At 41.6% G+C, this 26,024-nt stretch overlaps 1 protein-coding gene across 1 annotated transcript; it reads left to right on the plus strand.

The window, feature by feature from the left end:
* Positions 1–228: 228 nt before the first annotated feature.
* LAPTM4A (lysosomal protein transmembrane 4 alpha) lies at positions 229–26,024 on the plus strand. Its single transcript, XM_075201387.1, has 7 exons — positions 229–402; positions 14,839–14,959; positions 16,841–16,917; positions 18,958–19,080; positions 20,028–20,123; positions 23,678–23,776; positions 25,349–26,024. Exons 1-7 carry the CDS (start codon positions 304–306, stop codon positions 25,436–25,438), a joined length of 705 nt encoding a protein of 234 aa, XP_075057488.1. The 5' UTR covers positions 229–303; the 3' UTR covers positions 25,439–26,024.

Consider the following 26,024-nt stretch of genomic DNA (forward strand, 5'->3'; position numbering starts at 1 on the left):
CGGGAGACTCTCGCAAAATGCGGGAGTCTCCCGGACATTCCGGGAGAGTTGGCAAGTATGGTCATCATAAATAAATAAATCTCAGACTCGATAAAGGGAGAGAGAGTGTCGTTATTCTGCCCTTCTCCAAAATGGCTGCTGGTGCTTCTAACGTATTATTTGCCATCTTCGCAGATGAGGCCGACGTCCACAGGCCCCGCCCTCACAGCTGTGGCGCCGCTCGCTACGTGTGACGTCATTGTGGTCGGTGACGAAGAAGCGGAGAAGAGGACAGGACGAGGCCGCCGCAGTGACAGTCTCACCATGAACTTGAAGCGGAGCCGTGACCGGCTGTACAGCACTCGCTGCTGCGGCTGCTGCCATGTCCGTACCGGTACCATCATCCTGGGCACTAAGTACATGGTGAGTGCGGGGTGACGGGTGACAGTTGGGGCAGTGAGGTGACAGGGGGAGAAACTGAGGGACGTATTCATAGTACACCAAGTCTGTCCGGTCCTGGAGGCGGGTATGGAATGGGGACTACATGCCTGTGGTATAGAGGCAGGATAGGGGCACTGCCAGGTGTGTGTGTGAGGGGCACTGCCAGGTGTGTGTGTGTGAGGGGCACTGCCAGGTGTGTGTGTGTGTGAGGGGCACTGCCAGGTGTGTGTGTGGGGCACTGCCAGGTGTGTGTGTGTGTGTGTGTGTGGGGGGCACTGCCAGGTGTGTGTGAGGGGCACTGCCAGGTGTGTGTGTGTGGGGCTCTGCCAGGTGTGTGTGTGTGGGGCTCTGCCAGGTGTGTGTGTGTGTGAGGGGCACTGCCAGGTGTGTGTGTGTGGGGCACTGCCAGGTGTGTGTGTGTGTGTGTGGGGCACTGCCAGGTGTGTGTGTGTGTGTGGGGCACTGCCAGGTGTGTGTGTGGGGCACTGCCAGGTCTGTGTGTGTGTGTGTGTGTGAGGGGCACTGCCAGGTGTGTGTGTGAGGGGCACTGCCAGGTGTGTGTGTGTGGGGCACTGCCAGGTGTGTGTCTGTGTGAGGGGCACTGCCAGGTGTGTGTCTGTGTGAGGGGCACTGCCAGGTGTGTGTGTGTGTGGGGCACTGCCAGGTGTGTGTGGGGTGCACTGCCAGGTGTGTGTGTGAGGGGCACTGCCAGGTGTGTGTGTGTGAGGGGCACTGCCAGGTGTGTGTGTGTGATTGGCACTGCCAGGTGTGTGTGAGGGGCACTGCCAGGTGTGTGTGTGTGTGTGTCAGGGGCACTGCCATCCGGGTGGAGGGGGCACTGCCAGCCGGGTGAAGGGGGTTGCTGGAGAAGGGCACTGCCAGCCGGGTGAAGGGGGTTGCTGGAGAGGGGCACTGCCAGCCGGGTGAAGGGGGTTGCTGGAGAGGGGTACTGCCAGCCGGGTGAAGGGGGTTGCTGGAGAGGGGCACTAGAGGGTGCATGGAGGGGTATGCAGGTGGATACTAGAGGGTCTGGGGGGGGCTCCGGAAATGGGTGTTTGTGTGATGGTTGGAAAATGAGCACTATAACGAGTGTGGTGTGAGAGAGACAGTTACTACATGGTCCTGCCAAGTTGGTGGGTGCTACAAAGTATTGAGGAACACTTACTGCAGAGTAGACGTTATTGATAATGCGCAGGTTCTGTTTTGAAGGATAAAACTGCATGAGGGCGCACATGGTGATATACCAGGCGTAGACTTCAGTTACATTGCTGTAATATGTTCACTGTAAGTCTGTGGCAGGTTTATCTAGTTAGATAGACTTGTCTTCTGGGAATGTGTCAGTAAGTCACCTGCTGACTTGATCTTCTAAAATAGAAACTAGGGATTTCCTGCCAATACTATAAGTTTATGCGGTTTGAGGGGCTCTACGATGGTCACATGGCCGCCATCTGGTCACTCTTACCTTTCAAAACAATATCCTTCATTGATATAGGAAATTTCTACGCTCTTCTTATCTTCCTACTCTACCTCCTGTCCTCTTGATCCTATTCCCTCGCAAATTGGTAGATCCCTGTCTTCTGTGCTCATTTCACCTCTAACTCAAATCTGTAATCTCTCACTCTCTACTGGCATCTTTCCATCACTATACAAGCATGCAGTGATTACTCCTATTCTAAAAAAACAAAACTCCGACCCAAACTCTCTCTCAAATTACCGTCCCATCTCTCAGCTCCCTTGCCCCTCCAAGCTTCTAGAGAGACTTGCCTACACTCGCCTCACACGCTTTCTTTCCGCAAACAACCTGTTGGATCCTCTTCAGTCTGGCTTTCGTTCTCAACACTCCACAGAGACTGCGCTGACCAAGGTTGTTAATGATCTGATCACTGCTAAGACTGAACGCCATTACTCTCTCCTAATTCTCCTTGATCTCTCGGCTGCATTTGACACCGTTGACCACTCTCTTCTCATACAAACGCTGCAATCCCTAGGTCTTCAAGACACAGTTCTATCCTGGTTCTCATCTTACCTCTCTAATCGCTCTTTCACTGTTAATTTCTCTGGAGCCACATCTGCTCCGCTTCCCCTATCAGTTGGAGTACCACAAGGCTCGGTGCTAGGTCCTCTGCTGTTCTCTATCTATACCGCTTCTCTTGGAAATCTAATAAGTTCCTTTGGCTTTCAGCATCATCTCTATGCGGATGATACCCAAATCTATCTATCCTCTCCTGATATCTCGACATCTGTGTTGTCCCGTGTAACTGACTGTCTTTCTGCCATTTCATCTTGGATGTCCTCTCGTCAACTCAAACTTAATCTTTCTAAAACAGAGTTAATAATATTCCCACCCGCCAACAAGAGCATACCTGACATTTCTATCTCTGTTGATAACATGACCATAAATCCCACCCCACAAGCTCGCTGCCTAGGTGTAATCCTTGATTCACGCCTATCCTTTGTTCCCCACATTGACTCTATATCTAAATCATGTTACATACATCTAAAGAACATTTCCAGAATCCGCACATATCTCACACAAGACACTGCTAAAACCTTAATTCATGCACTAATCATCTCCCGCATTGACTATTGCAATTCCCTCCTTACTGGTCTTCCCAAAAACAGACTCAAACCCCTAAAATCTATTTTGCATGCTTCGGCAAGACTGATTTTCCTTGCAAATAGCTATTCCTCTGTTGAATCACTCTGTATGTCTCTACACTGGCTGCCTGTCTTCTACCGAATCCAATATAAAATACTTTTACTAACCTACAAGGCCATCAACAAAGCTGCACCAACATACATCTCCTCTCTTGTCTCAAAATATCTCCCAACTCGGCAACTCCGTTCTGCAAAAGATCTGCGTCTCTCATCCACCCTCATTACATCCTCCCATTCCCGGTTACAGGACTTTTTTCGGGCTGCACCCACTCTATGGAACTCTCTCCCTCGCACAATAAGACTCTCCTCTGTTCTACAAACTTTCAAGCGTTCTCTGAAAACCTACCTATTCAGACAAGCTTATAATATTCCTCAACCACCATCTTAACCTCACTACCTTTAGCCTGTTACACAATTTCACACAAGACAACTACCCCCGGACCAACATTGTTGTGTGACGGGATCATTTAGCTTATGAGTCACTTTTACCTTTGCAGTCTGGCTGGGCCAAGATGCAAAATGTATACTTAACCTCATGTGTCAATCTCCCATTGTCCCATAGATTGTAAGCTTGCGAGCAGGGCCTTCTCACCTCTTTGTCTGTTTTACCCAGTTTGTTTATTAGTTTATTACGTTTGTCCCCAATTGTAAAGCGCTACGGAATATGTTGGCGCTATATAAATAAATGATGATGATGATGATATATGACAATACAATGTAGGAGATGACTGTAGACTTTTGCTCAGAGATTTCACATTTCTGGATTACCCTGAAAATCCGCTTTTTTGCATAGTTACCTGTGCCTATTGCCATGGTTACATTGGCTGTGACTTACCGCTGTAAATAATTGATTATGGAGATTTCCCATGACCCTGATCTGATGATCTAGAGCTGAGTATTCTTATATCAATAAGTGGTTTATAGCCTGTGATTAAATATGGAGCTATTTATTGTTCCTTATGGATGTTTTTTTTTTATTATTTTTTATCCCCACTACCAAAAGAGGTGTATTCTAGCAGCTGTTAATGGGTTTCCCATGTGCACTGTTAATAATTTCCTGATATGATGTGGTATAGTGGCACAGTGTGGTTAGCATTACTGTTTTGCGGTGTTAGCACCAATTGCAATCAAACCCAAGGCCCTATTTGCTTAAAAGTTTTTCCTCCCAGTGTTCATGTGGGTTCCTTCCACAGTCTAATAATGATGATTTAAATAGCTCATATGTCAAATTGGCTCTAGTTCGTGTGCCTGTTGTAGGGAAATAAAATTGTAAGTTTCCCTGGAGCAGGGATTTATGTGAATGATTAAACAGTCTCAGACTGTACAGTTGGCACCATATCATTGAAGGATTAAAATGATTTATATTTAAAGTGTTTTGCATAGTACCAAGGCAGTTCTTTAATCACTCAGTCTGGCACACCTTTATCTCCAATACATTCAGTTGTCCCATACTTTATTTGTAAATGTTATTTTTATTTGCTAAAGATTCTTGTACTCCTCATTGTGTCCTTTATAGAAAGCCTGTCAGGTATAACTAAACATACATATATTGTGTTATAGCTATGTAGTTTTCTTTTTACATCCCATGATATTCTCCATGATCTGGATGAGTTGTGATCTGTGTCACAGGAATACCAATAGCTAATTAATGAAACTGCGTTGTACAATTTCATAGCAGATTTAACTTAAAGTTGCCTAGCGAACAATTTTTCTAAGTTGCCTCCTCCCTGTAGTCCAAGCAGATGTTTTCTCTGTTATCAGGCTGATAACAGCCTGCACTCTGTTACACAGCAAATGTAAATACAATGTGAATTATCTCCTATTATGTCAACTAAAGGCAACATGTCCATATATATGTGTGATTATTATGAATTCTCCTTATATGTAATGCTACTTACATTTTAGGTTTAATGGGCCTTTTTAAAGCAACTTTTTTTTTTTTTTAATGCTTGTAATTTTCCTACAGTGTTCTATAAAAGGCTATTTATATATTTTATTTCATGCTAAAATTTCTTTTACAGTTCTTTTCACCAAGTCTGTTATTTGAGCAGTTCCTTATTTTTCTGAAGCAGTAGAAAGAGGTGGTAACTAGGAGTGACTTATAGCTGACATATGTAACTTTTATTTCTCTTTTTTTGAACACATCTGCATCAGTCTGTAAACTGGTAGAAAGCAATGCTTGTGAACGTTGTTTATTTTGCTATGGTAAATACTGGTAGCTAAAGGCCTGGAATGTAGCTCCAATCACTCACAAATTTTAGTTGATCAGTAAAACGTCTGTTGGTGTCGCAGGTAGACTTTTCACAGTCAGCTGATAACAAGAGCAAATTGGATGTATGAAGTTCATTTTATACACAGGTGCGTCTGACACTGCAGACTTCCCACACCAGTTTGGGATGCCTGTGGGTTTCCACCACTACCCGTCACTTTAAGCCCCTCTGTCTCACCAACATAATCACACCAGTGACCAGGTCGCTGCTTCCCACAAGATCTGCACATGCATCTCCTGCAATATTCTGACAATCTGATTGGCTGCGGGTTGTTCTTTCCCTCGCCCACTTCAAAACTGGGTACATGCGGACAAGCAGGAGATGATTGACTACAAAAAGGCTCTTTGACCTTATTCACTGATGGTATTTGGCACATTGTTGAGATTTGTAGGTTCATGCCACTTACTGCTCGACACTAAAATAGAGTCAAATGCTCGTTTACTCTCATTAGAGCCTGTTCTGATTGATGTAACTGGCTCCAGTTTAGAGCAATTGCTTCACGTGCTTCAATTACTGTGTGTGTTAATTACAAGCTATGATGCCTTCCTGAGGCTATAGCTAATCATTGAAATAAACTGATGCACACTGATTACTCATATCAACAGGGTTTAGCATGCAGATTGCTTTTATGTGAGCTGTAAGCAAGCCGGGAATGTTAACAACAAAGAATCAAATGTAACCCTTTACTGAATTTATCTGTATGTCACTGACAGTAAATCTTATTTCCATGTACCCTCTGGTACTTTTTAAATGCATTTAAGTGCATTTTTAATGTTTTAAAAAAATCATGTAAACGAGTCTGATGTTAGAAATCCTTGTTTCTGGTGTTGCCATACCCATTGGCGTTTTTACTTGTGTTGCCTTCTGCTTTGTTTTCCAGAAAGCTGCTTCTTCCATCTTTGCGTTTCTACAGATTGGGAATCTTACAAACACTAAGAAAAATGCATCAAATGTGCAGCTAATGAGTTTTGAGTTTGAGAACAGTTTTCCCTAGCATTTATAATCATATCTAAAGGCCAGTAGATATGTGGCCTTAGGAGGCTGTTACATGTGCTTTTCACTACAGGTTTAGAGCACTGTGGCGGATTGTTTTGCTCCCGATAGAAATCATTCATTTTTATGAGTAAAACGGAGAAAAGGACGTCAACTGAGCACTTGAACAGTTTTTAAACTGCTGAAAACAAGTGTCCAAAGCACTTGATAAAAAAAATAACGCACATAGGAAAAAGGAAACAATTTGTTGCAAAATGAGCAATCTCTTATGAGATTAATCTCTTGAGATCTTTGACTAAAAATAGCCTGTTTACGCAAGCCCACAGGAAGTTAGAACAATGTTTCTCTTACAACTTTCTATTTGTCTTCATTAGTTCACATGCAGTGCATTGTTTGCTATTGTACAAGCTAGAAATGGGAGAATTAGTATACACAAATTCACGTTCAGAAGAGAAAGCAGCAAGTACATTTACTATTGGCCATTAATAGCATGTTATTAATATTTATAAGGCGCCACAAGGTGTTTGTAATAAGCAAAGGGAAACAAAATTAAAAGTTGTGGAGGATGGGTACATATTAGACAATTGGCTGAATGACAATGAGAAGCCGACTTATGGGGGAATTTAGTGCAGAGAAGGAAAGACGACCAAGCCAGGAGCCAGCCAGTGCCGAGAATGTGTGCGCAAGAAGCCAGGCCAGAGACGCTCTTAGCCTTAGAGAGGGGCTAAAAGTGCGTCTCAATGGTGCAGAAGTAAAAAGGGAAGAGTAGGTGGGAACACTTACAATCTAGAGGGGAGGGGCAGACACAAAGATGGTGACACTGAGTGAGTAGCAGGGGTGATAAGGGGGCATTTGAAGCCTTGGAGACTAGTTGATAGGTTTATTAGGTCAAGCAGTGCTCCCAACAGGTGGGGGGAGCAGTGCAGGAGAAGTTTTGGAGGTGGGAATGGGAAGATGCCATCAGTGGGAAGATACGGCGCAGTCGTTGGCACAGTGGGTGAGGAGTATGGATGGAAATGATTTTGGAGATGGTTAATGGAGAGGAGTGGCTGTGTAGGTGAGGTGTTTGAACTGTATTCTGTAGGGGACGAAGTCAGAAGTAGAGCAGCGAAAGAAAAAGTAAGATGTGTTGAGGGTACCAATATCACATAGGAAAAATTACTTTATGTATGTATTATATGAAGTGATTATAGCTATCTGTTTCATCACTTTCCGCAAGTGAAATGTTTAAAAGCTCTGGGGTGTCTCTCTCTGGGACACTGCGGGGTGTCTCTCTCTGGGACACTGCGGGGTGTCTCTCTCTGGGACACTGCGGGGTGTCTCTCTCTGGGACACTGCGGGGTGTCTCTCTCTGGGACACTGCGGGGTGTCTCTCTCTGGGACACTGCGGGGTGTAAGTGATGTGATTGCAGTTATATAGTTAGTAGCCAAAATGATCTATTCGTATTGGTAGATTCATTGGATAGTAGGAGGAAACCACGAGTCTTATGTTTTTTTAGTCAGTATTGGCATCCTTTTGACCTTTATGTGATCGCTGTGTCTTTCAATGGGTTATGATGGAAGTGGGAGGGAGTAATCCATTACATTTTTTTTACCAAGCTACAGTAAAAGCTGGAGATCCTGAATATTTTATATTTTTATGCTTGGCATTATAAATGTGTTTTAGTGCATTGTCATTTAACTGAGGCTGTGTGTTCTAAGCTGTATATAAGCCTATACGGTATGTAAAAGGTCCCATACAGTGACAGAATGCATGGTATTTAAGTTGTTTATACTGTTTTCAATAAGCATTGCACAGGCAATGTTCCCCTTCATCATTATCATATTGGCCTCTGAGCTCTCTCTCACCGGACCACCAAAGGCTGTCGTGTGAACAGCTAGCATTGGTCACACAGCCAAGCTGGGCAGATCAGGTGAGCAGGTTAAACACACACATCCTGAGAGGTCCATGTACCAGTCAGTGACCGCCAACAGGTCAGTATGGTCAGCAGCTTTTACTCCCAGTCTGATTAGTTCCACTGTAGCTTTACTAAAAGAATTCCCCCTAACAGAGAGCCTAGTATGCTTAGAAACATATATCTTCCTCCCCCTGAACTCAGGCTTCAGTTTTTCTTATCTGAATTTATTTATAAAATCCAACTCCACATTGCTGTACAATAGAGATTACAGATGGTGACACACATACAGTCTAACTTACATTTACAGTATAAATAGTAGAGATCCGCCCTGCTTATGAGAGCTTAGAATCATAAAGGGAAGATGCATAGCTTCTTAACAGGCCTGTCTTATTTCTGGGACAGTCCTGATATGAATATTAATAAGTGAGGACAGCCCAGGTACTGGCAGGAGCATGCTCACTGTGCTCTCGAGAAACATTCTGTGACATCATCTTTACCTTCATTGGCTCCAAATGATCACATGAGACCAGTCACAAGAGTTCCTGCTTCTGATCATTAAATAAATTCCACAGAGGAGGGGGTGCTGGTGTATAACTTCTTTTTCTCATCAAAGTTGTTGTTTGCAGCAATGCATCCTTAGTTTCTGAAACCTATGCATGCAGTCATTAATGGTCATTACCACAGAAAGGAAGAACTTCCTCTAACTGAGTTAACATTGTGCAATCCACAACACACATTCTATGACGTTATTCTGTAAGCTAATACAGGTTTCCTGAATGTACAGCCCTCTTTATAACTCATGTTCAGAGCAGATTGGAAGAAGAATATAGTGGTTACAGCCAGTGATTATATAAGTTGTTAGTAATTCCCCAGCATCATGTGATACATTAACCAGTCTAAGCTGCAGAGGTTGCGATCTACCCTGGTCTAAGCACCAAGCCGAGTGTGCTTGCTCCCCCCGTGTGAGTAGCCTTGAGCTTGAGATAAGGCTCAAGGCTGTGATGCCATTCATGTAGTTCAGAGATGGCTCTCTAATAACAAGGTCATTTATTTAATATTGTCAGTAAGACACATCTTAGTTTCCAGTCATATTATGAACATTGTGCTTTCTTTGTGTGCAAAATAGTATTGATATTTATTTTTTGTGAGCAATTCTGCAACTCTTGTGCAACTCTATTTTGCTTTTCTTTTCTTTCTTTTTTTTTTCTTTTCTTTTTTCAAAGCCATGTTTGTAATCCGCACACTACGGGTTGATTCCCCCTTGGTCGGTGCATCGAGCAACAGGATCACTCTCCAATTGTGGCCACACAAGTTAATATTGGTCATATTGTACTGTCCTGTGCCGAGGTAGAGCATGTGAATCATACTGTGGGCTGGCAGATAGAGGTCAGCTACCAATGTGAGTTACAGACATGGGAAACTATGATTTGATCGATTATGATTTTATTATCGAGCATTTGGCTAATTTCGGGAGCACACGTAGCGATATTGGGCCATGACCCACCAATTACACAGACACAGGTTTTTGTTTTTAGTGAGACTTGTTAAACCTACCGTTTGTTTGCTGTGTACCATTTAAATAATTTGGCTGCTTTTGTATTTTACTCTGGGACATATGTTACCAATTCATACATAACTTTACAAATACCAAGCAAATGGCTCCTCACAGTTACTTACTACAGTCTCTGCACTTGCAGATAACAGCAATTGCCAGATATGTTGATTTCAGCATAAATTGTCAGTGTGTTTTTTGTTTTTTTTTCTCTTTAACTCTGGTTTTCTGAGCAAGTGTTGTAAAGCGGAATGTACACCCACATGCATCCTGTTACCCATCATCATCATCATTTATTTATATAGCGCCACTAATTCCGCAGCGCTGTACAGAGAACTCATTCACATCAGCCAAGCAATGCCGCGTACTGATATCACTAATACATGGAATCTGGACCGTTCTTCTTACACAAGTGCTTCTCAGCAGATAGTTTTCTTATGTAAAAAGGAAAACATGTATTTTCTGTTAGATGCACCTAAATTTTCTAAGAATATATACTTTTAAAAAGCTGTTAATGTTGGGTTTGTGATGCACCAGTGTCTAAATGATCACTCAGAGTCTGCAGGAATGATGAGTGCTGGATACATTATAGAGTGTGCTTAGAAAACAATAGCACATAGGATAAGGATAATGGTTGTATATGCAAAGTAGACGCTTTAGGGACCATTTTGCACAGGCACATGCTGTTGCTCCGTCTGAGCACCTAGTGACCAAAGTGGTGTAACAATCTGTTCACCCACGTGTGACAAAATTGGACATGGACGGTCTCTCGACAAGGAGCCGTGTGATTGGATTACATTGCTGCCCAGTTAGTGAAGGATGTCTGCACACACTGGAAGATATCAGTCATAGGTCAAAGGCACACCTCCACAATTTATTACACATATTGTCTAAAATGAGCAAATTGGACATCCATATCATTGTACGTATGGGCAGCTGTTGACTTGTGAAATTGAGTTGTTCCATATAGTGTTTTGTGATCATGTAGATACTGTGGATTCTTTGGGGCATAGATGATAATGGGGCAAAACCCTGTTAATGTCATTGCAACAATGACCCATTTATTAAAAAATCATCTTGGGACAGTGCATCCAATAGGAGGCTGTCCTTACCTTAAAAGTCCCGTTGTCTGGCTCTCCTCTCCGGTTACGCGTGCACAGACGCATACTTGTGATAGGGACCAGAGGGAAGAGCAGGAAAGCTTTGGTGAGGGATCAAGGACCCTTCTACCACAATGATCTCCCTTTAGGCTTCAATGGCTAATGCATTGGTTATTGCAGACAAGTTCCGAAAATCTTAAATCGCACAAAATAGCAGTCCTCATGAGGATTGCTTTAGCGTACGATAATAGTGGCATCCTATAGTTCTAATTAACTACCATACTTAAAAAAAAAAAAGCGGTTCTCCCCCCAAAACTGCCATTTCCAGGGGATCTGAGGCTACAGGGACTTTAATAATTAGACCCATTTATCTTTTTATATAGATACGATTGATTTTCTCTGTGAGTTATGAAACATTAGACTAGTTTGTTTCTCTAAAATAAAATGCATTGCAAGGACATCCGGGAGAACCGGTTCTCAAGCAGAACTGCTCTGTCAATATACCATCATTGTGTTACTTGTTATAATATTTAACCAGTGACTTGATGAAACTAGAGCAGTGTCTTCATGAGGAAAAGAAAAAGGCATCACACATACAATGTAAAAATAGGAGATAAGGTTAATCATCTGCTCAGCGTCTCCTACAAGTGAACAGGTCATGGATAACTCCAGCAGTAGATGGCTGTACTGGGATTTATGGGGGAAGACTCTGCCTCAGCAATGACCTCTCTACAAGTTTCAAGCCGACTGGCCTCTGTATCCCACACCATACGTTATCATAACATTGCCAATTAACTGCTATTGTATGAAAACATGCAATATAAATAACAGCTATAATAGACACTAATCTGGTGCTTTTGAAAATGGGCAGGGAGACCGATATATACTTCTACTTATGGGCATCATAGCCTCAGACTTTCAAAACAAAACAGAAAATTCATTGTTTGAGTGATCAAGAGCGCGTTTTACAACTGCCAAGGAGCATGAAACCAATTTGTAAAAATTAAATAAAATCCAGAATAAGCAACCGAGAAACCGTTTCACATCAATGCTCATCCATCCACTAAGACTTGTACACATGGGTGCTTTCCCTGCCCCTGTGGTATGTTTGCCGGGTAAAAGCGGCTCAACTGGAAACCGCGAATAGGGTTCAAGCACTGACCGCACACCCTGGCATTGACTGCGGACGCTGTATAGAACGTGGACGTGTGGCAGTAAGACAAGCTGCATCCATATATTTCAGCTTTCTTTATTAGTAGTATTCACCGAATCCTATTTGTAAGAAGGAAACAGCCTTGTGTACGAGTCCTAACACACACACACACACACACACACACACACACACACACACACACACACACACACACACACACACACACACACACACACACACACACACACACACACACCCCTATTGAGCTTGTCTAACCTCTGCCTGCATGAATTCATAAAGGGTACTCTAACCCTGTATTTTGCCATCTTTGTCTAATGGAAATAAAGATGAGTGTATAATATGCTTCCTATAGAGCATTACCAGATTTCTCTGAAGCTGTTTCTTAGTTGACTTGTAGCACTCACCATGAAGAATGACACATTTTGGTATTTCGATAAAGAACTCTGCACATCGCAGTTAAGTTCTTATTCAGTCTGTACTTTTAGATTTATCAAAAATGCATGGCCTGTACATTAGGCCACTACATTGTCTGCCATTTATAACTATTTGCTAACAAAGAGTTAGGTTAGTGAATGCATGTACAGCAGTTAGACCTTCTTTTGTTGACTGCCTGCAGTGCCCTTTATGATCGCTGCGGCTGTGTATAAATAATCTGATCTGGCCACAGACCGCTACATTGACAGACTGGCCTTGCACTTTGACACTGTTCATTTACATGAAAGTATATTGAATGCTGCAGTGTTACCAATGTGATGACATCTCCACTCTGCAGTGGAGTCTCTTTATAAAACCCAGTACAGCCAAGGTGTTTGTAACCTTGTCATTCTGTCTGCCCAAGAAGACTTTTCTATGTTTGTGTACAGAGCAAGGGTAGCCTCACACCCTCTTGTCCCCCTTACCTGAATTATGTTTCTCTCTCCCCTGAGACACCCATCTGTTGGAGTCTGACTATATTGTAGGGCCCAATTCCCTACTAGACCACAAGCTCTACTCTGCTCTTACCATCTCCGTTTCACTTGTCCCAGTGTGAGAGCTGTTGGCTACTGGGCCTTGAACGTCTGCATGTGAGCATGGTCCTCAGCAGTGCAGAGGAGAGGGTCCCAAGAGGAGTGACTCCCCACCCCCCCATATATCAGGCAAAGGGGTTGGGGCTTCTCAAATGTTCAATGTAAAGGTGGAATCATCCTTTCTTATTGGTGTCTACTTGCTCTCTTGCTACTTTAATGAAGTACATAGCTTTTTCTTTCTAGCTTGCTTTTCGGCCAAATCTTTCCATCATCGGAGTTGTTTATATTTCCTGCCCAGGGACACAAAGCTGGTCTATGGGTACATTTGCCTGCAGTGCAACAAAACAAGAATAATGCTGCCCAATGATATAAATACATGACTTAAAAGCACAACATGGAGCCAGAAAGAATAGGATATGTATTTTAGTAGCGTATAAGATGTTGTGTATAAGCCAATTAGTCATAGGGTAGAAAACCCCTTATATATCAGACTCCTGGCATTACAGGGGTCACTATAAAGGGACGTTATGTTCAGATACTAAACACCCATATTTCAGTAATCCCTGTCTGAGGAGGAGCGTTGGTTTATATCGGGTTCTTTGCAATGTGGGATAGAAAAAGTTCTGTATTATTGTATTTTGGGTTTTGTTGCTGTGGAATGAGTTGTGAACCTGTTTCCCATCTTGTATGAGATTTGTTTTGTTACTGATAAGAGATCACTGCTTGGAAACAAGTATAAAAAGAATACAGTCATGGGATCTCTTATCTGGAAATCTGTTATCCAGAAAGCCCTGAAAACCAGAGATGGAGCAAAAGTAAAATGATGCTGTTGGGTGATTTTGTCACACAGACGTGATTACCCAACGTTTCTTCCTACAGTTCCTATCAGGAGCTCTTGTTAAACAATTTATTGAGGAGGGGAATACCAGGTGAGGTGTGAGGAGACACAAGGGTAATTCCTAAATGTCTTTTAATAGATTTTCAGCATACTGCTCCAAATGACAGAAATAACTCTTATCCAGAAAACCCCAGGTTCCAAGCATTGCAGCTCATAGATCAAATACGTGTGTAAAAGGAGCTATGGTGTACTTATTTTAGCATGAAGGGGGCAGCACAGTGGTTAGCATTGCTGCCTCACAGCACTGGGGTCATTGGTTTCAATTCCTACCCTGGCCTTATATATGTGGAGTTTGTATGTTTGTTTGCGTGGGCTTACTCCCACCCTACAAAACATACTGGCAGGTTAATTAGCTCCAGTGGGGCTGAGACTGATGTGAATGATTCCATAGAATAGAAGCTAAGCGCTACCAGGATGGCCGCCTCGCCCTCTGCCGCCATGTAAATGCTTTGGGAGAAAGGCGCTGTATAAATAATTATGTCAATCGTATGGTTCTGTCCTGATTATCTCTCTGGAATAAGCAGGACTTCTTGTGAGTCAGATAATGGGCTCTTCCCACTATTCCTGTTAGCCCATTCATGGCAGAGAATAAACCTTTCCATAGGTAAACACTGGAACACTTGTAAGAACCTTTTCCTTTTAGGCAATGTGGCTGCCTCACTTGTACTCAACCCTGGGAAGTGGATTAGTAAATACCAGGCATAACAGTTTAACTTGGCCTTTTGGCTTCACCCAATTCCTCCAGTCTGGCTTTATCCCTTACTCCTCACATTGCCACAGCTCGAGGTAGAATATCCAAATGGCACAGTATAGCGCATCTCCTTGTCCTGTTGTATCCCATGTGTTTATTAACTGTATTCTCCCCCAGGTGGTGAACTTGCTAATGGGCATTCTCCTGACGGTGAAAGTCACCCATCCTGACACTGTGCCGACCGTTGACATCCAGTATGAAGTTATTGGAAACTACTATGCTTCAGAGAAGGTGGCTGGTAAGTCTCCGATATGATATCAAGTGCAATCTGCAGAGACTTCAGTAAAATGTGCTTTAGACTGGTTACTGGCCGTGTGTGCAAGTTTTTCCATCTGCTAGCCAAGAAAGGTAGCCGCTGCCCGACAATGTCTCCGTTCTCTCTTTTCAGTATAGAATTCAGATTGTTGCATCCAACACATTCCATTTATTTCAGAGCAATAAAAACTTTATTGATGATGTAGTTGGGACTTCTACTAGACAGATTGACTGTTGGATGGAAGTTGCATGTTGGTCATTAGTGACAGCCCAGTTAGTGTGACCTCTCCCACCCTGATACATAACGCGCTGCTCCTGAACCTCCCACTTCATTTGCTGCTGTAGTTTCCAGTGTTGAATTAATTAGTGTTTAGAAAAACAAAATAGACTAATTTACTGAATCCTTTTGAATCCTATATGTATCAATTGATAAGGTATATTTTTTTAATAGAGACTTTAAAAATAAAAGTCTTTCTGATGTGGGAATTCTGAATATGATTCAGAAGTTACTCACTAGATTCTGCAATATTTAACTGAAATCCTGTCCCACAATATTTATTCGGTTCCATGACATCTATAAATAAACTAGATATGTTCAAATACATGAAAATGGATATAGGACTCAAAAATAATCACCAAGTTACTAAATATACAATAAATCTAATCAAATGTAATATGTGGTAAGTCACGGATAGTACCAAACTATTTTATTTTATTTTTTAAAGTCTCAAAAGTGGTCAGATTAAGTGCAGCAAAAACAAATGCTGATACCAGCTAAGGAATCGGGAGTGATAAATTAAGTGATTGTACAATGCATAGCGATCTGGCATAACAGTTACATTCATTTAAGCACTGTCAACAAAGTAAATCCAATTGAATAATATGGTAAGAATAGCCAGGAGGTAATGTTCCATAAACCCCAATATAAAATATACACATTTATAGAAATGCAGCCAGTATTATACAGTTGAGTTCAATATATATATATTCTACGCATATATTCTAGTCCACCCACGAAATTACATTTCTTAAAGGGCCTGTTTCAGTAGAATAGGCCACAATGGTACATCGTTGGGGATGCTGCATATACAACAGGTCTCCGATCCACATGTGGGAAATACTGGCCAATAATTTCACAGCTTAAACATTTCGCTGACGTCTTAGAGCTTTGTCAGGGATGAAGTGCTCATCATTCGATAGGACTACAATAAGAGTCTTGGTATAACACACTCTGTCTGTGGGTGGTAACATTTTTATGAATGGGCTGTAGTGCCTCAAGCATTGTAAAGATGAGCTATATGAATTACTCATTCTCAGGATAATTCTGGATTAACTGCTTTCGGAATTTAGACTAACCAATATTCCTATTTGTTCTTATTCTCTATTAAGCTGTTTATTTATTATTTAGGTTTTAGATTGCCTTTATCTGTTTACATAGCATGCATACTATAGTATTAAACGTCTCTATCAAAGCTTTGTTATCATTAATTATACCTTTGCCATGGTATGTAGAACATTATAGCACTTCCATATAACTCGCCATGGCTGCCCTCACGTCAGTAAAATGATAGAGGTGGTATAAGTGTTTGTCCGCTTCACATGCATGAATAGAGAACTCTTGAATCACCTTTTTAATATCCGTTTTTGTTTTTGGGGGGAGGTAAGTTTCCCCTTACTTACAGGCAACATGAAGCAGCTGCGGGTAGAGGTAGCTCATAGTGAAACCCCACCGTAGTGGCCTTCTGTTTTCTCTTGAAGAGCAGATGTGGTGGCATGTGTAATCATAGTGCTAAAACCTTGATACTTGTGATATGAAGCGGTGAGAATGTTTGTTAAATCTCGTGCTGGTTTTGTTGTTTTGCAGAAAACGCCTGTGTCCTGTTTGCCATCTCCCTGCTAATGTTCACCATGAGTGCAATGATGGTCTACGGCGCAATCACAGTGAGTACAGCACACCCAAAGCTCCTTGTGTCTGGACTGTGTGTTAACTGTGGGGGATTGTTCATCTATAAAGCAATTCTACTGAGCCAAGCAAGGTTCATTACAGCAATTCCCATGCAGTAACCTATGCACACCAATAAATGTTACCTGAACCTGACTCCTGTGTTAGACAGTTATGTCTAAGATTGAGACCAAAAAAGCAGAAGACGTGCACCTATGGGTTCTAAAGGAACTCCGTTCAGTAATTGATGGACCACTGTTTCTTTTATTTATGGACTCGCTCTAAACTGGGTCGGTGCCGCAAGGTTGGAGGAAAGCGGATGTGGTACCAAACCTTTTAAATGGGAAACTAGACCTGTGAGCCTGACTTCTGTTGTGGGTGAAGGGATTCTGATGGATGCAATTCCGAAATAAAGGTAGCGGACAGAAAAAATACAAACACTAATATAAAGTCACTTTATAGAGAGCCGGGCCACCACTGGCAAACAGTGTGGCTAGTACGCACCATGGCATTAAGCCTACCAAAGTCTGAAATTGTTGAGGAGAGATCTGCACCATTCTGCCACTCAACTGACACCTGGTTGAAGGTGGTGGAAAATGTTGTCTCTAGCTTTTTTCCAGACTATCGCCATAAGTGCTTGATTGGGTTCAGATCTGGTGACTGAGAAGACAATGCCGTATGTATTACATCAGTCTTCTTGCATACCATTGTTGTCATATGCTCAGTGCAATCCCAATCTTCATCAGGGGGTGAACATTATCGCAGTAGGAATTATCATTGACCTTGTCTTGTAAGGGAATGACTGCCAGGAAAACGTGCCCCAATGCATTATGGAGCCACCAGAATCCTTCACTGTTGGACTCGACTGTTGAATACTTCAGGTTGGCGTCACTTGTCCATTTGTCGAGAACATGGTGAAGGATGATTTATCTGATCATATCACTTTCTGGACTATGCCCACTGTTGATCTTGGCTGATGATGCTTTTTCTTCAGAGTTCCATGCTGGCATCACCTTTGGTTCGGTGACTTGTGAAACATTAGCAAGTGGAGCAGTATTGGTTACTGAAGTTTCTGCCATACACACCCCAACATAGTCGGGTCTCCTCCTGCAGCCATACTAGTCATAATTATAGACATCTAGGGAGGTCCAGCGGTTTTATACATAGGATCTTTCCTTAATTAACCAAACCTTTGTGAAAGCTGCTGCTTTCAATATGCTTGGTGCCCCTCATTTTCCCAGTTGTTGCCATTGTTTTTGTCCGTTACCTGTATATTGTAGAGTATAATTACATAAGTCAACATGGTTCATGAGGGACCATCTATGCCTAACAAATAGGATTTTGTTTTTATGAACCGTTTTTAAACTGGATCTTGGTGGTGTCATTTATTTGATATATTTTTGAATTTTGCAAAAATGTTCAATACTGGTTATAAGAGAGAGCACTAGGCCTATTGTGCATAGGAAGAGAGCTGATTTAAAGAATAAAAGATGAAGGATAATTGTCGATAAAACATTTTATTCATATACACTTATATATTTCTATTTGCACTTTGCTGGGGTGCTCCCACACCGATCCTGTAGCCTGCTTCACACTACTCCCAATACGAGTATAAGAGAGGGCAGACTTTCTATATCACTGTGACTGTCATTACATATCATCTCTGCAACATCTTTGTGGTTATGATATCTGCTGATTTGGGGATAGAAATAAAACATTAGACAGTGGTTAAAGAAATCCATAAAACAAGTGAAGTAATAAACACAGAGCGCAGACATTAATACAGAGGTGACATCACACCTTTATTGTAGCCACATTGTACATAGATCATTTGGTAATGGATTATTGTATTGATCTCCACCTCAACACCCGTCAAAATAATCCTTTTGTTGTCACTGTGCAAATTTTAATATTACCCAAAAATAAGAAAGGGGGGACTCGTTTCCATTTCAGTGTTCCGTATTAATCTCTGCCTACTAAATATACTGTCCGAGCACCATGTGATTAGAGATAACCGCTGTCTTCTGCTGTTCCCGTAGCACCGAGGTGGTTGGCTGATCCCCTTCCTCTGCTACCAGTTGTTTGACTTTGCCCTGACGTGCCTCCTGGCTATCAGCTCCATCACATACCTGCCAGGAATTAAGGATTATTTAGAGCAGTTGGTAAGATAATCATTGTGACATGTTTTGTTTTGACTACAATGTGTTAATGATCCTTTCTTTATGAACACAGTACAATAGCTTGTCAGGGATAAGTATAGGATAGGTGCCTCTATCATTCAGACGGCCGCCGTAAACATGATCTAGGACGCAGGACACACCCTGGCAGATCTAGCATTCAGCTTGTCATAATAATTACCTGTTCCCTCCTCACATCCAGATATAAACCTTCTAGGAATCCTGCATCAATGTCTAACTTATGGTCACCCTAATATTCCCTACAGACCCTTCCTAAGTTTTAGTCTACTGAATATAAATAGGGGAAATTGTCAGAAGCAGATTTGGGAGGTGGGGTGATAAAAACAATGTTATCACAAATAATGTCTGTAAAATTCACCAGCACATAGGAAGATATGAACACAAAAGTGCCCCGTGTATGAAGAGGGCCTGTAGAGCTGAGAGACAAATGTCAGGCACGGTCTGTAAACATTCAGGCCTGGCTTCAGTTAGTGTTATCCCGGCCCGAGCAGCAGAATTATTTTACATTGACGGTTACAAAGGATTAAGTTTGTGATAATTTTGGGGTGAATACATCATTATAAATAACAAAGGGGCAACATCCTCCTGGCTGCTAGGGGGATTTTTCAAAAATTGTGAGCACATCCAAAAAGCCGCTGTAACCCACAGCAACCAATTCCATATTTGCTCTCATTTTCTAAGCCATACGAGGAAAAACATATCTGATTGGTTGTTATGTGTCACATGATGTTTGCTGTGCATTGTTTTTCTCCTAGAACTTTCCACAGTATGGCACCTGGTACTTATGCTATTGAACATTCTAATAGAATAGCAATTCGAAGCAATGTTTCCATTAGACATAGTGACTTATATATCTTCCTGTAGTATATTGCTAGATAGGATCATTTTCTAATAGATTCTTGCTCTTCCAGCCTGACTTCCCCTATAAAGATGACTTGCTTGCAATGGACTCCAGCTGCCTGCTGTTCATTGTCCTAGTTGTGGGTGCATTCATCATCATCCTGAAGGTAAGTTCTGCACGTTATTTCAATAAAATGAAGTAGCTTTCAGCCTGAAAATTATATATAATCTAGTGACTGGTGTTTTTATTCTTTTTTTACATTTTATGAGTGATTAACTAAATTCAAGAATTGCCTTTTTGCTCTTCCCTGATCCTTATGCCTTTTGTACGGTTAGATGCTGTCTTTTTCAATGTCCCTAGTATTTTTTTTTAGCCAATCAGGTTATCGGAATATTCATAACAGCAGAAGAAGTTTAGGAGATGAGTTTAAGGCAGTGACCTGAGCACTCCTGTTATTATATGAGGGCTGGGCTATGTAACAGGCACAGTACAGTGTCTGTTATGTGAGTTGGAGGGGTGGGGGAACAGGAAGCCACAGACTGGAAGCTAGATAGTGGAAGGAGCAAGGTTCCCCAACAGCACAGAGTAGTGATGTAAGGCTCATACAGTTAACTCACGTTTTGTAGTGTGTCTTAGAAGAATGCTTCCAGTCACTCACAGGGAAGGGATAACACACTTGGATACAAGGAACTAAATGGTTGTTGTGTATTTCTGCAATTTTTCTGCCCGTATTGTTCTTTTAAAAGCCTGCAATAGCAGATTTAGTGTTTTATAAAGCAGCAATGCACAATATAGTGCTTTACACTCATACAAGAAGAGAGAAGCCTGGCTGTTTACAGCCCAAAAAGAAAAGGTCATTAAGGCAGCTGGCTGAGCACAGATCCTATAAGATAATAAATAAATAGTAGTAACAGAAACTAACCTGTAGAGTGAGGGTGCAGGAATTCCATATGTTAGAGAGATTGTCCACTTATATACAAGTGTCAGATTTAGTGCTCCAGGCTAGCCTTGTCCTATCTGTTACCTGTACTGCGGCCGTCAACCGTTTTTCCCTTAGGCGCCTTTAGTTTCATTGCCAGTGCTCCTCTGCCGTGTACTGAGCCCACCCTTACCTGTTGCATCATAGATCTATGTGTTGTCACTCTAACATCACAGCACCTCCAGGACGTTAAATGTAAGCTTTGCGTTTGGAAATGGGCACAAGAGCGTGTGGGTCACCGTGCTTCTTGGATGTGTCCCGCAGAGCCCGATGATGTCGGCTGCTGGACTTGCACCTCTACCAGGGATCCACGTTTGTATGATAACCGCTAGTGAGGGACAGCTACTGAGAATAGTGAAAATGATATGTAGAAACTAGCAATGTCATAGCCAGTGAGAGGGGAGGAATCCGTTGTGGGTGGGGAACATTGATAGATTTTTGCTGCATATAAGTTGAAAATGGACAACTCCTGTTAATGACTGTTAACAAGACTTTGATCCAGTGCACAGAACAGTTTGATTAAAAAGAAACTTAGTAGGTAGTCAGTTTCCCAAAAAAGTAAGATTTTAAGAACTATTTTTTTTATACACTTATAACTATGGAGGTTTTATAAAGATAGTTTGGAAGTGATGTCACACATATTGGCTGAGCTGCGGCTAGGATACCGATCCAATTTTGTAAATGACCCGAAACGGCAAATGTTCAAATTAGCCCTAGAAACGGCTTCGCTTGAGGTGCCACAGACAAAACCTCAGGTCATCTGATCATTCTATTAGTCAAATAGAGGTTGCATACACTTGTCCAATGGGTGATAGACCGTGCGAAAAAGGACATTGAAAGTTAAAAAAACAAAGAAACTGTTGGCCCCATTATAAAGGAGAAAAATGAATCTGAAAAGAAAAAAAGGTTTTTAAACAAACAAACAAAAAAAAACCCGTGGATGCTGAATGATGTACTAAATTTCTGTCCCCACACATGCATAGATTGAATTTAAAGAGCACATTTTGTGTATAAGTACATACGTATATGACATTTCCAAATAATTATGGTGATAATTGTAGAGTTAAATGAGTCACTAGTGTAATTTGCCTATTTTGCACGCTTGTGGTTTTGTGAGCACAAACCCATGTAAGTGTTGATACATGTGCACGCTTGCAACTTTTTTTTTTTAAACCGTAGTTTCTATTTCGAGATTAGAAAACAAAACATGCCCACAATGTACATTTATAATAGTATCAGTATTCAGGCAGTCACTGTACCATCTCGTGACACAGGTTGTGTTTACAGTATTCTAAAATAAAATGTAGAAGTAGAAAAATAGGGGGAAGGATTAATAACAAAAAAGTGCGGCTGAGAGAGATAAGTAAGGTTGGATGGGGGTGGGTGACCCTCTGAGGAATCTCGTTCCCTATAGACCACATCTGGAATGTTTTCGTGGCAGTTTTTAGTGTACAATACTTACTATAAGTTCATATGTTATCCAGAAAGGTGCGGAATCCTTGTGTAATGTACAGATACTCGGGATAGTTTTACATTTCAGGTTTCCTATTTTCATAAAATGTTTGGTTTTTACCAGTGTCGTGAACTTGAGTCTCTAGTTTTACAAATCTCTGGAAAAACACCAGACAATGCAGAATCGCCAACATGTGCAGGGATAAGTGTAGAAGTCGTTGATGATTTGCTGGTTCAGTCCCTCTGGTTTTACACTCAAAACTAGTCCATTGGTTTCATTGAAGTTTTACAAGTCGTGCACACACTGATAAATGTAAATCTAGTGAACTGAGTCGGTGTTTAGTAGATTCCCCCTAATTTGTGTTACTTTTCCTTAATGTTTTCCCTGTTTCCTTGAGTGTTATTTGCGATCTCATTAGACTGTTTATCTTTGAGAATTAGGATACCCATCATGGCCAGCAGTGTTCCACCCCCTTTGCCACCCAAGGCTGCCCTTCTACCTGTGGCAGTGTAAGAGACCATGCCGCACATTGCAAATTTATGATAGATCCTTCAGTTACTTTGTATGTGATTCATCTGAGGAATACACTCCTGTTCCTTCTATGTTAATAACAACTAGCGACTCCTTTTGATGTGTGTCCTGCTGCTGGCATCCGTCCTGGACCATAAGGTCACAGCTGTTTTTCAGCATGAAGTTCAGAAACCAGAGTGTTCTCACACAGTGGATAGCTAGGGGCATTTATACACAAAAATTTGCTTTGTGTCTCGGCATTTGTTTCTGGTTTGTAAATAACCTCCCTGGCAGACAGATTTGTTTATGCGGTTGATAACAGAACTAAACACCCAGCAGTATATGTGCTTTATCTGTTCCGTATCCCATCATCGTCACTCAGAGAGGGCTGATGAGCTGTGACTGCCCTGGTGCTCCAACGCTTTCACTAGTTCATAAAAGTCCTGCCCTGTACTCCTTTGTCATCTACTATCTGGAGGAGATGGGACTTACAGTTTTCCAGATAACGGGTTTTCAGTAAATGGAAACGTTATGCCTAAAATATACTGAACTATGTTTAAAAATGCTTTCTTCCTCTCCACGTATCACACCTGCTATTCCCCTCATTAAACTGTTTAGCTGTGCTCCTCACAGTGGAAAGAGGAGGAGCTCAATGATCTCTGTATAAACCTGACTAGATCACAAACCTATGTATGAAAAGTATATCAAGACCATCATAGGTTTCATCCCTACGTGTTTTTTAAGATGTTTTGTTTTTTTACTTTTTCTCTACTACCAGGCCTACCTGATCAATTGTGTGTGGAACTGTTACAAATACATCGGCAACAGAAATCTGCCCGAGATCGCTGTGTACCCAGGATTTGAAACCCCTCCACAGGTAACGCAGCATAACAGGATGTCCTGTTTCATACACGTCCTTCTGTGCTGGAGATATCTTTGCATTTCATTTGAAAACATTGAGGCGCTAACAATTGACCATCATTTTGCTAGTCCATCATCATCAACATTTATTTATATAGCGCCAGCAAATTCCGTAGCGCTTTACAATTGGGGACAAACATAGCAATAAAACAATAGTGGGTAATACAGACAGAGGTAAGTGGGCCCTGCTCACAAGCTTACAGTCTATAAGTCTATGAAATGTGTATTCGAAATTATGAATTTTGATGGCAGATGAAGACCAGTTGCTCCATCTAGTCTGCTCATTTCACTTTCTAAGTCATACCTCCTTATTATCTGAATTATTTCGGAGCTAGCAGTAAGAGGCTTCTTATAACAGGGTAAAGATGTACAAATTGCTCTTGCCCCTTCCTTCCCACCTTATTGTTTTGTTTAACCATAATGGGTGCATAGTTTAAATAGCAACACACAACTTTCAGCCTTCCCCCACCATCCCACTTCAGTAGGAAGAGAGAAAGAAGTAGTATATTTAGAACAATTGAGGTTCCCCATAGAGAACACTGTTGGTGTCATCGTACACTCTGACTGTTAAAGCCAAGTAGACCTAATTGGCAGCAAATTCTTCCATCTATGGCACAATAGATCACCAATCCTGATTGGGATCCATCCGATGACTGCACCTTACTGTATTAGCGTTCATTGACCACGATAATAGTTATTATGATTAGAGATGCTCAGGCTCGGTTTCCTGAGAACAGAATATACCCGAACTTAGCAGATCCGAGTACCGAGCCAGCTCGGTACCTTCGCGCTTTTTCAGATTTGAAAACGAGGCAAAACTTAATTGTTACGTTGTCTGATCTCGTAATTTTTGGATACCTTTCTAAGATCTAACATAACGGTGGGTGGGAGGGAGGTTAGGCCCAAAGACACTTCAATCTTGCACCATTTTTCTTTTCTGCCACTGCTGTGTGCCAATGTGTCCTAGATGTGCTAGGAACTGCTATGTATTTGTGTCATTGCTCTGTCGCTTACCATCCAGCCAGGTCGCTGCAGACTTTGTCCGAAAGTGTATGAAAATAATATTGTGATCTGTGAGGTAGTCAAAATTGACTGCAAATAACTTTAAATTAGTGTTATTCAAGTTAAGAATAATGTAGGAACAAAAAAAAGAGGAAAATTATGATTGACATATTTTAGGATTTTTTCTAAAAAAATCCAAAACCAAAACAACGAGGGTGGTTTTACCAAAGCACAAAGCTAATCCAGATCCAAAACCAGTTCACAGGGGTCAGTGAACATCTCTAATTACTATAGATAATAGTCAGGTTCTGCCTGATCTCCAAATGTTGAGATTTTATGGATGTGGCCACAAATTTGTATTTACATGTATGGCCCAATATGTAAGGTCTGGCGTTAGGGCTGAATGGACAGCGCGGCCTCTTATGCCAACTTTTACGTTTTGAACCTCAGAACGGAACATGTGATACATGATGACCAGTCATTTCTGTTGTGCGACTGTTGCACTAATTGCTTCCTTCTCTTGCAGTACATCCTGCCAACATACGAGATGGCCATTAAGATGCCCGAGAAGAAGGACCCTCCGCCACCTTACATCCCAACCGATAAAGATGTATAACCTCTCTTATTTCTATTTTCATACTGCTGTTACCATTGTCCCTGTTCATCTTGCAGAATAACACATTCTAAAGAAATCATTATTTTTATGTAACCTGATGCTTGTATTGCCTTAACCTTTCAATAAGGATGACTTACACTTTATGACAATCTCTTACTGATTAAAGTTTACGTGGGAAATGGATGTGGGGAATTAAACGATTTTAGTGGTACTTTCTTTCTTTTTTTTTTTTATAATTTTTTTTTTTTTTTTTGTTGTTGTGGTGATATTTTGTTTCTTGTGTCCGTTGTCTTCTCACGCCTTAGCACTGTCACTTGTGGAGAGCATGTTGCAGAGAATGCATTGGTGATCCACCCAGCAGTGAGGGAATGAATGGAAAAAACATTTCTTAAGTAAAATAAAAGTAGAAACAAGATTTAGATTATGGTTTTGGTTTTTTTATTTTATAGCATGCTGATATCCTAAATGAATACATATGCAGAAATATTTAGGACTTGCTTGCGGTCATTGAAGCATGTCTTTAATCTTTATGTAACCCACCTTTTACCTGTGATGAGATTGTGCTTTAATAAATCTTTCTAGAAAA

The sequence above is a fragment of the Mixophyes fleayi genome, chromosome 3 (genome assembly GCF_038048845.1).
Source record: "Mixophyes fleayi isolate aMixFle1 chromosome 3, aMixFle1.hap1, whole genome shotgun sequence".
In the NCBI taxonomy this organism is placed as follows: domain Eukaryota; kingdom Metazoa; phylum Chordata; class Amphibia; order Anura; family Limnodynastidae; genus Mixophyes; species Mixophyes fleayi.

What these genes read in the sequence shown, in the direction of transcription:
- LAPTM4A (XM_075201387.1), top strand. Translation starts at nt 304, where the DNA reads ATGAACTTGAAGCGGAGCCGTGACCGGCTGTACAGCACTCGCTGCTGC. An exon ending in CATTCATCATCATCCTGAAG is followed by an intron (nt 20,124 to 23,677) that starts GTAAGTTCTGCA and finishes CTCTACTACCAG; the next exon opens with GCCTACCTGATCAATTGTGT. An exon ending in GATTTGAAACCCCTCCACAG is followed by an intron (nt 23,777 to 25,348) that starts GTAACGCAGCAT and finishes CTTCTCTTGCAG; the next exon opens with TACATCCTGCCAACATACGA.